At 47.5% G+C, this 13,537-nt stretch overlaps 1 protein-coding gene across 1 annotated transcript in view; it reads left to right on the forward strand.

Moving 5' to 3' along the window:
- The first annotated feature begins 11,244 nt into the window (after positions 1–11,244).
- LOC119349987 (disease resistance protein RGA5-like) overlaps positions 11,245–13,537 on the forward strand; it is a 5,176-nt gene continuing 2,883 nt past the window's right edge. The window contains exons 1-2 of the mRNA XM_037618055.1: positions 11,245–11,666; positions 11,778–12,179. Coding sequence (XP_037473952.1) covers positions 11,245–11,666; positions 11,778–12,179 — 824 coding nt within the window. The remainder of the gene's footprint in view (positions 11,667–11,777; positions 12,180–13,537) is intronic.

Consider the following 13,537-nt stretch of genomic DNA (forward strand, 5'->3'; position numbering starts at 1 on the left):
GGAGCCGTGGTCGAGGTAGCCGTGCGAAGAATGCCGTGGTCAATGTCGAGTCGGGGTGGCCGGTGTCGAGGAAGTCGCCGTGGAGCTGCGGGCGCAAGGGGGTGTCGAGTTAGCATGGCGCAATGGTGTCGAAGTAGTGGTGCGCCGGGAAGAAGATGTTGACGACGAGTCGCGGCGGGTTTGCCAAGCCCGGGGACACATCGTGGACGAAGGGACACACCGGTGTTGCCAGCACTGGGCATGCGTAGATGGACGAAGAGGAAGTTGACGAAGCACCGACCAGGCTCGCTAGGCCCGGGAACGCGTCGTTGATGAAGGCACGCATCGGTGTTGCCAGTATCGGGCATGCGTAGATGAGGGACCTGCATGAGATGTACGCCATGTCGGAGAAGTCCGAGGGGCCAGTAGAGAAGAACTCGACGACAATTGTGGCGTCCATCGGCGCAGGGCCAATGTCATCAACGGTGGTCGGAGTAGACGAAGTGGTCGGGGTAGATGACGACAACGGGCTGGTGTTTGGACGAAGACGAAGGGGGTGGACGGGCGGCAGCGGCTATAGAGGTAGCGGCGGTGGACAAAGAAAAGCGGCGACAGCGGCCTGACGGCGGCGGCGACGGCTAGGTTAGGAGTGCGGCGCGGTGCTCGAAGTAGGCAAAGAACCCTGACAGCGTGACCGGCACGGACGGTGGCGTTCCCGTGTCAAGGGAGACGGCGCGACGCATACCACGGGAGGTCGACGCGTGGTGACGGAGGTGTGGACCGCGGGCTGCGATGTTATGGCCCCAAGGGGCGACGCAACGGCGGCGGGCAGGTCAGGGCGACGGCAGGAAGACCTCGGGGCGGCGGTGGGGACCGCGGGCCGCAGCTCTACGGCCCGAAGGGGCGGTGCAGCGGCAGAGCGAGGGTCGGTGCAACCGCGGGGATGGCCTCGGGGCGGCGGCTGGGACCGCGTATCGTGGCTCTGATACCATGTTAGAGGGGAGAGAGAGATTTGGTGGAAGAGTTGTTGTATTGCTTGAGCCTCATGGGCATATATATAGGAGTACAATGATCTACTTGGAGTACAAGACAAGCCAGACAAATCCTAGTCTATCTCGTTTTTCTTAATAATCAATATACTCAACAGATCCGTATGAAAGCGACTGCCCTCTCTCCATCTCTATATATATAGGGGGAAAGGAGGAGGAGGGGCACCCCTAGATCCAATCTAGGGGGCGGTGGCCAACAAGGGAAAACCCTAGATTGGTTTTGGCCCCCCACCCCTTAGGAGACTTGGCCCCCAAGGCAAAGGGGTGGGCTGCCCTAGGGAGGCGCCCCCACCTCCTCTAGCAACGTGGGAATGGGGCTTGGGGGGCGTACGACCCCTTAGTGGGCTGGTGTGCCCCTTCCCCTTGGCCCATGAGGCCCCAACATTTGTCGTTGCCTCCCGAAACCCCTTTCGGTCATGCTGATCATCAGCCGGTACCCCCGGAACACTTCTGGACTCCAATACTCTTCATCCAATATATCAATCTTGACCTCCGGACCATTTTGGAGTTTCTCGTCACGTCCGTGATCTCATCCGGGACTCAAAACAACATTCGGTAACCACCATAATAACTCAACTATACTTATATCATCACCAAACGTTAAGTGTGTAGACCCTGCGGGTTTGAGAACTATGCAGACATGACCGAGACACCTCTACGGTCAATAACCAATAGAGGGACCTGGATGCCCATATTGGTTCCTACATATTCTACGAAGATCTTTATCGGTCGAACCTCGATGTCAAGGATTCAACTAATCCCGTACATAGTTTTCTTTGTCTATCGGTATGTTACTTGCCCGAGATTTGATCGTCGGTATCTTCATACCTAGTTCAATCTCGTTACCGACTAGTCTCTTTACTCGTTCCGTAATACAAGATCCCGTGGCTAACTCATTAGTCACATTGCCTGCAAGCTTCTTGTGATGTTGTATTACCGAGAGGGCCCAGAGATACCTCTCCGTCATACGGAGTGACAAATCCCAGTCTTGATCCATGCCAACTCAACAGACACTCTCGGAGATACCTGTACAACACCTTTATAGTCACCCTATTACGTTGCGACGTTTGGTACACACAAGGTACTCCTCCGATGTCAGTGAGTTGCATGATCTCATGGTCATAGGAACATATACTTGACATGCAGAAAACGATAGCAATAAACTTGATACAGTCATATGCTACGTTGTAGTTTGGGTCTTGTCCATCACATCATTCTCCCAATGATGTGACACCTTTATCAAATGACAACTCATGTCTATGGCTAGGAAACATAGCCATCTTTGATCAACGAGCTAGTCCTGTAGAGGCTCACTAGGGATATGTTATTGTCTACGTATCCACACATGTATCTGAGTTTTCCATCAATACAATTCTAGCATGGATAATAAACGATTATCATGAACAAGGAAATATGATAATAACCAATTTATTATTGCCTCTAGGGCATATTTCCAACACAAAGCTCATCAGCCCCCACATGTTGCTGGTTTGGGGAATGGACCACTCTGCCTTGCTGTAGTAGCCATAGATTGAGGGGGAGGAGGGGTGGTAAGGCTAAGGGCAGAGACATCAATCTCATGAAGGAGTGGAGAATCGGTGTAGCCTGCAACGCATGGACGAGCGATAGTCAGCTGTAGAAGGTGAATCGGTGGCGTAGGAGTTGAGGAGGGAGGCGGGCCATGGGGAGAAGGAGGTGTCGGTGAGAAAGGAGGAGACCTGGAGACGGCCGATGATGGGGAGAGGAAAGCAGCAGTGTGCCGAGAGGAGACCCAGCGGTCGCCATTGGAAGAAGCAGGCGGTGGGGCAATGCGTAGGGTAAGTGGCGGCCGCGGGATTGTGAGACCAAGAGGAAGAAAGGGAGCTTATTCGATCAAGTTCAGTCCCCGGCTACCGTTGCCTGCAAGCGAGCCAAATTTACTGACTCCTCACACTTATTATTAGGACCCACCCAACGCTTGACCAAGAAAAATCGAGGCAACCGACACAATCGATAGCGTGGACCGTTCCAGGGCATTTTACCCCAGGGAGCTTAGTGATTTAAAGGACTACTCCAATAGTACTTCTCACGTGAAAGTTAGTTCAGTTTTTTATTTCCCTTCATCAATTGCTACGTCCACCCAGCGACATACTACTAGGTGCTATTCTTCTAGTTTTTTTGCATCGCAAATTAAATCTTTAGGAATTATTTCTACTTACGACTTGTACTACTTTATGCATGATTAATCTATTCATGACATCCATGAAGTACAATCTTCCGCTGCTGGACCGTGCCACAAGGTTTACCCTATGGCAAGTCAAGATGCATGCATTGTTGTCACAAGCCGACTATGATGATACACAAGATAGTTTTGGGAAGAACCAAATTCAGGATTGGACTGATGAGGAGAAAAGAAATGACTGTAACGCTTTGTCACAAATTCAACTTCATTTGCATAATACTATTTCGCAGGAAGTTTTGAGCGAGAAAACCACCGCTGCTCTATGGTTAAAGCCGGAAGGCATTTGTATGACAAAAGATCTTACCAGCAAGATGCATCTGAAGCATAAATTATTCCTGCACAGGATACCCAAGGGAGATAATGTTTTGAATCATATTTCAGAATTTAAAGAGATCATATCCGATCTTGTTGCAATGGATGTTAAATATGAGGAGGAAGATACAACTTTAATGTTACTTTTTTCGTTGCCAAGTTCTTATACCAAATTTAGAGACACCATATTATGCAGTCGTTATAATCTCACGCTTAATGAAGTTTATGAAGCTTTGGACTCTAAGGAGAAGATGAAACCAATGGTGCCTCATGATGGTTCAAGTTCATCGCAAGCCGAGGGATTATCTATTCGTGGCAAGAGAAATGCAAAGTACTCACATAATGGAAACAAAGGCAAAACTAAAAACGGCTACAAGGGACGGTCACAATCGAGAGACACGAAACATTATTAAAGACATTGCAAGAGAGACGGACATGGCATCTTACAATGTTTCAAACTGCAGAATAAGAAAAAGAGGAATGGTACATATAAACCGAAAGGTAACAAACAAGGTGAAAATTCTGCTAATGTTTCTCGTGATGATAGTTTCGATGATGCTCTTCTTGTTATTGTTGGATGTGCTGAGACCAATTATGAGTGGGTACGTGAAACTGCATGTACTTTTAATATGTGCCTGCATAGAGATTGATTTGCTACTTTTGATTCTTCTACTGCTGTTGGTTCTGTTTTGGGTTTTGATAATTCACCATGCAAGATTGAAGGCATAGGTTTCGTTCGAATCAAGATGTTTGATGGCACAATCAAAACTTTGACAGATGATCAGTATATTCCGAAGATGAAGAGAAATCTTAACCCTGTTAGTTCTCTTGACCCAAAGGGGTAGAAGTATTCAAGTGCAGATAGTCTTTTGAAATTCACCAAAGGTTCTCTTATTGTGATGAAAGGTGACTTAAGTTCGACGAATGGTCTTTATTACCTTCAAGGTTCTACCATTTCAGGTAACGGTACTATATTTATTTCAAAGAATTCTGATTGTGATGCTGCTAACCTTTGGCATATGCATCTTGGACATATAAGTGAACTTGGTTTAGTAGAGTTAAATAAGATAGGTCTTCTTGAGGGATCTGAAACTGGCAAATTGAAATTTTGTGAACATTGTATCTTTGGCAAGCACAAGAGGGTGAAGTTCAACACTTCGGTTCATACAACTGAAGGTATTCTTGATTATGTTCATTCTGATTTATGGGGACCATCTCACAGAAAGTCACTAAATGGTGCTAGTTACATGCTGGCTATTATTGATGATTGGATTCGAGAAAAGTTTGGCCTTATTACTTGAAACATAAATATCAAGCATTCTCAACATTTAAGGAGTGAAAGATTATGATTGAGAGGCAAACTGAAAAGAAGGTAAAAATACTTCGCACTGATAATGGTATGGAATTCTCTTCTAAGCAATTTGAGAATTATTGCAAGTCTGGAGGCATTGTCAGACACTACAACGTTCCTTATACTCCTTAACAAAACGGTGTTGCTGAGCGTATGAACATGACCATTATTTCTAGAGCTCGTTGCAGGTTGTCCAATGCAAGTTTGCATAGGAATTTTTGGGCCGAGGCTGCTTCCACTGCTTGTTAATTACCTTATTAATCAGTCACCATGTATTGCTCTTAATAAGAAAACTCCAATTGAGGTATGGTCTGATTCTCCTGCTGATTATTCACAGTTGAGAGTTTTTCACTGCTTATGTTGGAGCCTAGGGTTGTTAAGTGCATATTTCTTGGTTATAAATCTAATGTTAAAAGTTATAAATTGTGGAATCCTGAAACACAGAAGGTTGCTATTAGTAGAACTATTATCTTTAATGAATCTGCTATGTTACATGATATTCCATCTACTAATGTTCCTATTGAGAGTGAACAACAACCTACCGTTCAGCAGCCTAGTGTTCACAGGTGGAACATGTTATTGATTCATGTGATAAATCTGATAAGAAAAATGTTAATGCACATGATGAACGCATTGTTGATGATGAACATGTCACTCCCGCACCAAATCAGCCTATTGTTCCACCCGGTTGGAATCTCCCATGTGATAGAGTTAAGTGGGGTATTGATAAACCTATAGGGTAGAGTGTAATATTGTTTCTTTTGCTTTATTTTTTGCAGAGGAAATTGAAGGTAATGCTGAGCCTTCTTCATATTTTGAGGCTATTATTTCTCGTGATAGTAATAAGTGCATGACTGCTATGTTGGGGAACGTAGCATGTACTTTCAAAAAATTTCCTACGATCACGCAAGATCTATCTAGGAGATGCATAACAATGAGAGGGGGAGAGTGTGTCCACATACCCTCGTAGACCGAAAGCGGAAGCGTTAGGTTAACGCGGTTGATGTAGTCGAATGTCTTCGCGATCCAACCGATCAAGTACCGAACGTACGACACCTCCGAGTTCAGCACACGTTCAGCTCGATGACGTCCCTCGAACTCTTGATCTAGCAGAGGATCGAGGGAGAGTTCCGTCAGCACAACGGCATGGTGACAGTGATGGTGATGTGATCCGCGCAGGGCTTCGCCTAAGCACTAGGACGCTATGACCGGAGGAGTAAACTGTGGAGGGGGGCACCGCACACGGCTAAGAGAACAGTTGATGTGCTATGGGGTGCTCCCCTGCCCCCATATATAAAGGAGGGGAGGAGGAGGCCGTGCACCAAGGGGCGCGCCATGGGGGGGGAGTCCTACTAGGACTCCACTCCTAGTAGGATTCGGCCCCCTTTTTCCTTTCTCATCGGAGGGGAAAAGGAAGGAGAGGGAGAGGGAGAGGGAAAGGGGGGCGCCGCCCCCTCCCCTAGTCCAATTCCGACTCCCATATGGGGAGGGGGGGCGCGGTGACCCCTTGCGGGCTCCCCTCTCTCTCCACTAAGGCCCATGTAGGCCCAATACTTCCCCCGGGGGGTTCCGGTAACCCCTCGGTACTCTGGTAAAATACCCGAACCACTCGAAACCATTTCGATGTCCGAATGCCACCTTCCAATATATCAATCTTTACCTCTCGACCATTTCGAGACTCCTCGTCATGTCCGTGATCTCATCCGGGACTCCAAACAAACTTCGGTCACCAAAACACATAACTCATAACATCGAACGTTAAGCGTACGGATCCTACGTGTTCGAGAACTATGTTGACATGACCGAGACACATCTCCGGTCAATAACCAATAGCGGAACCTAGATGCTCATATTGGTTCCTACATATTCTACGAAGATCTTTATCGGTCAAACCGCAATAACAACATACGTTATTCCCTTTGTCATCGGTATGTTACTTGCCCGAGATTTGATCGTCGGTATCCTCATACCTAGTTCAATCTCGTTACCGGCAAATCTCTTTAATCGTTTTGTAATGCATCATCCTGCAACTAACTCATTAGTCACATTTCTTGCAAGGCTTATATTGATGTGCATTACCGAGAGGGCCCAGAGATACCTCTCCAATACTTGGAGTGACAAATCCTAATCTCGATCTATGCCAACCCAACAAACACCTTCGGAGACACCTGTAGAGCATCTTTATAATCACCCAGTTATGTTGTGACGTTTGATAGCACTCAAGGTGTTTCTCTGGTATCCGGGAGTTGCATAATCTCATAGTCAAAGGAATATGTATGAGTCATGAAGAAAGCAATAGCAATAAAACTTAACGATCATTATGCTAAGCTAACGGATGGGTCTTGTCCATCACATCATTCTCTAATGATGTGATCCCGTTCATCAAATGACAACACATGTCTATGGTCAGGAAACTTAACCATCTTTGATTAATGAGCTAGTCAAGTAGAGGCATACTAGGGACACTCTGTTTCGTCTATGTATTCACGCATGTACTAAGTTTCCGGTTAATACAATTCTAGCATGAATAATAAACAATTATCATGATATAAGGAAATATAAATAACCTTTCTTATTGCCTCTAGGGCGTTGCGTTGAGGTCCACGCGTACGAGTACCACTCATTTACTTGTCCTCCAAAGACTCGTATGTATTGCCTCTCATATATACCCATGTAGTCGCACCTAAAGATGACCTAGACGGTTTTGTAAGGTCTTGTGAGAATGATTAATAAAATGGCCGTATGCATCGCCCAGATGCAGAGGCCGGGGATCATCCTCCTTTTCTGAAATGTTATTCGAGATGTTATTGCTGAAGATGATTTGAACGTATGCAAGATAAGTACACATGATCCTACTGATATGATGACAAAGCTAGTTCTTACCAATAAGTTTGAGCTTTGCTCAGACTTAGTTGGTATTTCTCACTAATTCTATGGACTTTGACGCACAATGTGTTTATGGTGATTTGAATGGAGTTATTTACTTTCTTCGACTACTGGAAGGAATTTGGCTCAAGGTGGAGATTGTTAAACTCTGATCCAAATTCTACCTTGTTGGACTAAACGTAGCACTAACGGTGTAGGGCGTTGCGTTGAGGTCGACGCGTACAAGTACATCTCATTTACTTGTCCTCCAAAGACTTGTATGTATTGCCTCTCATATATACCCCATGTAGTCGCACCTAAAAACGGCCTGCTGTCTCGTGTTTGTAATACTCCTCCATCATAGTGATTGCGCCTTTGTGCATCAGTGGTTTTTCCCCGCAAGGGTTTTCCATGTTAAACCCGTGTCTCTCATGTCTCGTTTATTCTTGTTTTATCTAACACCACCAGCACCTGCGGGCGCCACCCTCCGCTCAGGCCACGCTACGGTTGCCCCTGAGTCGCCTTGGAGGAGGCGATGCGGGAGGGGGGGGGGTGTCTCGTGTAGAATTATTTGATGATGCAATATATGAAATCGCACCAACTGCCAGTGGATCACGCTGATAGTGCAACAAAGGTCAGATTAAGACACCTATCTAGTCATCGTCCCTTTCTTCCCTCTTTCCTTCCTCTCACCCACCACTCCACTGACATGCCGCCCCTAATTTTGAAAGGAAGGTTAATGTCAGATTAATACTACTATCTAGTCATCATGCATAATAAACAAAATGTCACCCTCCCTTTCTTCTCCCTTCTTTCCTTCCTCTCACCCACCATGCCACTGATGTGCTGCCCCAAATTTTCAAAGGAAGGTTCATCATTTCCTAGTCTATGGTCCCGTCCCTCTACACTACCGCTTGTTTTTGTCCGAAGTAATGGTACCTACTCCATCATGCGAAGCAGGTCAGTCAATGTCCATATTATTTTTTGACTTTAGAAGTTGTAACCGAGTATTCAGATGTACAGAACCTCTTTTTAGATTATTTTTTTTGCAGCTTTGGGACCTTTAGAGCATCTCCAACAGCCGCGCTAAAGCGCCGCGCGCAAAAAACCTGTTAGCGCGCGCGCTGCGGCTGGTTTTGCGCGCCCGCCTGCGCTGGCTCCAGCAGCGGCGCTATAATGCAGCGCGCGCGCGCCGCTCCAGCAGGGCGCAAAAATACAGCGCGCGCGCCGCACAAACCACATGTACATTTCAAAGAAGATGAGCAAAAATGATCAAACAAACAAAATAAAAATCAATAACAAATAGTTCAAAATAAATCATTACAACTCAAACAAATAGTTTATTGTTCAGGACAACAACAAATAGTTCAAAATAAATTATTACAACACAACAAATAGTTCATGAACAATACAATGTCGAGTGCAGATATCATCATGCTCTTTGCCGTCCATGCCATGCCCACCACTCTCCAATTAGATCATTCTGAAGTTCCTTGTGCGTTGCGGGACGCCGAATGGCATGATAGGAGGCAACAAAACGGGCTACCCTTTCAGCCCTCCGCCGCACTCGCACGGGATGTCCCAAGAGCTCATACTGTGAGTAGTCTAAATCTTGGCCACGCTCATTCTCGATGATCATGTTGTGCATGATCACACAAGCGTGCATGATGTACCAAAGCATTTTTTATCCCAAAATCTTGCCGGTCCTCTCACAATAGCAAATTGGGCTTGCAAAATCCCAAATGCTCTCTCCACATCTTTTCTAGCCGCCGCCTGAGCATTGTGGAAATCAAGATTTTTCTTACCTTCCGGTTTTTTCAACGGCTTCACGAAGGTTTGCCACTTTGGATAGATGCCATCCGCTAGATAATAGCCATAGTTGTACGTACGGCCATTTGCTACAAACTGCACAGGTGGCAACTCACCGTTTGCAATCTTATTCATCAGTGGTGACCGGTTGACAACATTGATATCATTCAAAGATCCAGGCATTTCAAAGAATGCATGCCAAATCCAAGTCTCCTGATCGGCCACCGCTTCAAGGATTATAGTGGAACCCTTTTTTTGGCCGTGGAATTGCCCATGCCATGCCTTTGGACAATTCTTCCAACTCCAATGCATGCAATCTATTGAGCCAAGCATGCCAGGAAAGCCGCGCGCTTTGTTCATCGCCAATAGCCTTGCGGCGTCTTCAGCAGTGGGAGATCTCAAATACTCCTCGCCAAACACTTGCACAATTCCCACTGCAAAGCGCTTGACACACATGATGGCTTGGCTCTCACCCATAGCCAAATGATCATCAACTAGATCAGCCGGGATACCGTATGCCAACATACGCAAAGCGGCTGTCACCTTCAGAAAAGTGCTATGCCCGAGCTCTCCGGCGGCATTCCTCCTTTGCTGGAAAAACCGGTCATGGCTCGCTAGTTTCTCTGCAATGCGCCTGAACAAGTCGGTGCTCATCCTAAACCGGCGACGAAAATACGACTCCGGGTATGTGGGATTCTCCACGAAATAGTTCTTCATCAATCTGTTATGGGCATCAATCCTATCTCTCCAAATTTTCTCCCGACCCATAACCGAACCACCGTGCTTCGGTTTTTTATTGATATGCATAGCTACGATCATTGCAAGATCCTCCTCCTCTTTCATATCAAATTCTTCTTCGGAAGAATCATACGACGAACTCATCTACAATGTTCAATACTATACTATAAAAACTACAATTCAAAACATGCACCAAATTCATAAAGTTTGAGCAATACATACCTTGTAGGCGTTTTGTCAAACACCTTGCGGGCGCGGCGCGGCAGCGAGCGCTCGGGCTGTTCCTCGGACGACGGAGGATGGGCGGAAGCGCGGGCGCGCGGGGATAGGCCGGGGAAGCCTGAGACGGTCGCCGGGGTGCGCGGGCGGCGGCGGCGGCGCGGCCGGTCGGGGGTGGAAGCGCAAAAGAAAGAGCGGGCGCGAGCGCTCGAGTGTGCCGCGCGCTGTAGTGGGCGCCCGAAATACGCCGCGCGGGTAAGTGTTTTTGACCGCGCGCCCAACCCATTTTAGCGCGCGTGCCGTTTTTGCGCGCCCGCTGGAGCGCCCTGACGCGTTGCGCGCGCGCTAAAACGACCTATTTTGCGGCGCGGCGCTAGTTTAGCGCGGCTGTTGGAGATGCTCTTAGCACAGCTTTTATATTGGCGTATTGCCGTTCCTACTTTGCCAGAGCGGACAATAACATCTTCAAGGCATGTGCTGAGCTTATTGTAATGTAAAATGGCTTACTGGCGATGCTACTTTATCATGGAGTCAACACAAACACCAGCAATTTCGTCCTCTCAGCTTTATGAACTGCCAACCTGGAGCTTTGCATTTCCTCAGTCGATCATTCACCTTCATATAGCGTTTTCTTCTCTGTAGTTGGAGAGCAAATCATCAACAACACACCGCTAGGTAAAGAGAACTCTGAGTGACAAACAATGGAAAGATTCTTGGTTAGTGCAGCCACGGGAGCGATGCGTTCCCTCCTAGGAAAGTTGGGCACTATGATGGGCGATGAGTACAAGCTGCTCAAAGATGTCCGTGGCAACATCGAGTTCCTCAGGGATGAACTCGAGGCGATGCACGCCTTCCTCCTGATGATGGCAGATGTGGAGGAACCTGATCCACAAGCCAAGCTTCGTTCTAATGCTGTCCGGGAGCTCTCCTATGAGATCGAAGACAAAGTCGATAAGTTCATGCTGCTTGTGAACCATGAGCCAAGTTCCAAGACCGATGGTTTCATGGAGTTTTTTGACAATACAATGAAGAAGATAACAAACATCAAGACACGCCATAAGATCGCCAAGGATGTCAAAGACATCAGGAGCCAAGTTACGAAGGTCAGTGAGAGATATGTGAGGTACGTTGCATTTCAAGATATTTGTTTTTCTAATGTATTGGCCTTCCCATCAAGTATTACCACTTAATTGTCTATCGACTTTGCATATAATTTCTTACTCTGCAAATGAAGGTACAACATCGATAAGACCTCCAGGCATAGAAATAAAAAGGTTGACCCTCGACTTTGTGCGGTCTATAAAGATGCATCACAGCTTGTTGGCATCAAGGGCCCGAGAAATAAGCTTGTGAAGTTGTTAAGTTATGAGGAGAGCGAATTCGCCAACGAGCCAAAAGTTATCTCTATTGTTGGATCTGGGGGATTAGGGAAGACGACTCTAGCCAGACAGGTCTATGACAAGATTGGAGCGGATTTTGAGTGCCGAGCTTTTGTTTCAATTTCACGAAGTCCTGATGTGGCGAAGATCTTGAGTTCTATTCTATCTCAGCTGCACAACCGAGAATATGCTCTTGCAGGAGGAGGGGATCCACCGCTGATCATCGATGAGATTAGGGACTTCTTGGCCAATAAAAGGTTTGTAACTAACTACTTCAAAGCAAATAGGACAAATCCTAGAAAAATTGCCGTTGGTAGTGTTGTAGTGACTAATTCACACAAATCTCAGTTTTGTCAAAAGGAGCTTGAAACCCTAGACTCTGCAGCTAAGGATGCACGCAACCATCTTTATTAAATTACACAACAGAGCCAGACTAAACAAATACATGAACCAACCAAAAGTCACCTTTTTGGCGACCTATGTTGCCACACCTACAAGATTGATGATTTATCCTGACCTTGCATGAACACACCATCTAATCCGGTGGCCTTGTCAAGCCGCTCTACGGCAAGCCAAGAGCAACGACCGGTCTAGCAGGACCTCAACATCCACCGCATGCGCACGCTTTACAATCTGTCCTCACCATCTTCCATCGTCCTATTTTCAGGAGGGATCAACGCATTGACTTCGTGTGGCCCAACTGCCGTTGACGCCACACAACGCCACCGCCCTGCGGTCGTCGATCAGGACACATCTGTCGTCGAGACTCCGCTGCGCCATGCCACCGAGACCCGTCATCACCGACGCGGTAGAAACGATGTCGCACCATCTTTGGGCCTCTTTAGCCAAGACTTGCTCCAAGAATGATGCTCCAATGAGGGTTAGCGGTGCAAGACGCCGCCATTGCCCGATCGGGAAGACCGGGATCCCAGGGTTCCTCTAAAGCAAATGACCCTTACATCCGAGTTTCCGTGGTGGTCCAATGCCATGTGCCCCCGAGATCCCATCGGATGAAGTTCCAAAATAGTGCCTACCATGGAGGTAAACGATGCCGCACGCAACCACTGTCCTGTCCGGCAAGCCAAACCCGAGGTTTCCCTCAGATCTTGATGGGCCCACCACCATGACGATGCTCTCCAAGGAGGTTAGCGGTGCCCGCAGACGTTGCCCCATCATCCGCAATGGCAGATTCATGCAAAGGATTTCTTCCTAGTTGTAGTCCCACGAACAAGGCGGTTTGGAGGCATAGGTCCATGTCGGACAAGCCCACGAACGCAGAAGGAAGGATCACATTAAGCCAAACAAATCTAGTCACGTGACCCAGATCTGTCCAACCCTGGCCGACCCAATGTACCGCCGCCGACTGGAAAAAAGATTCCGGCGCGCCTGCCATTGACCCGCCGGCACCACCTATGGCTCGTCACCGCCGACCCACACCGCCTACAACCCTTGCCGTGGGAGGTCACTGCACGCCTGATCTTGCCGGAGCCATCCCGCTGCCACAGGCGCTCCCACACGAACAGGTGACACACCATTGTGGTGCCTACATGCCGTGCTGCTCGAAGCCCGAGCCGCGCCCAGACGAAAAGGGGCTGCCCCGTGATGGTGATCTAGG

Source organism: Triticum dicoccoides, chromosome 1B, assembly GCF_002162155.2.
Source record: "Triticum dicoccoides isolate Atlit2015 ecotype Zavitan chromosome 1B, WEW_v2.0, whole genome shotgun sequence".
In the NCBI taxonomy this organism is placed as follows: Eukaryota; Viridiplantae; Streptophyta; class Magnoliopsida; order Poales; family Poaceae; genus Triticum; species Triticum dicoccoides.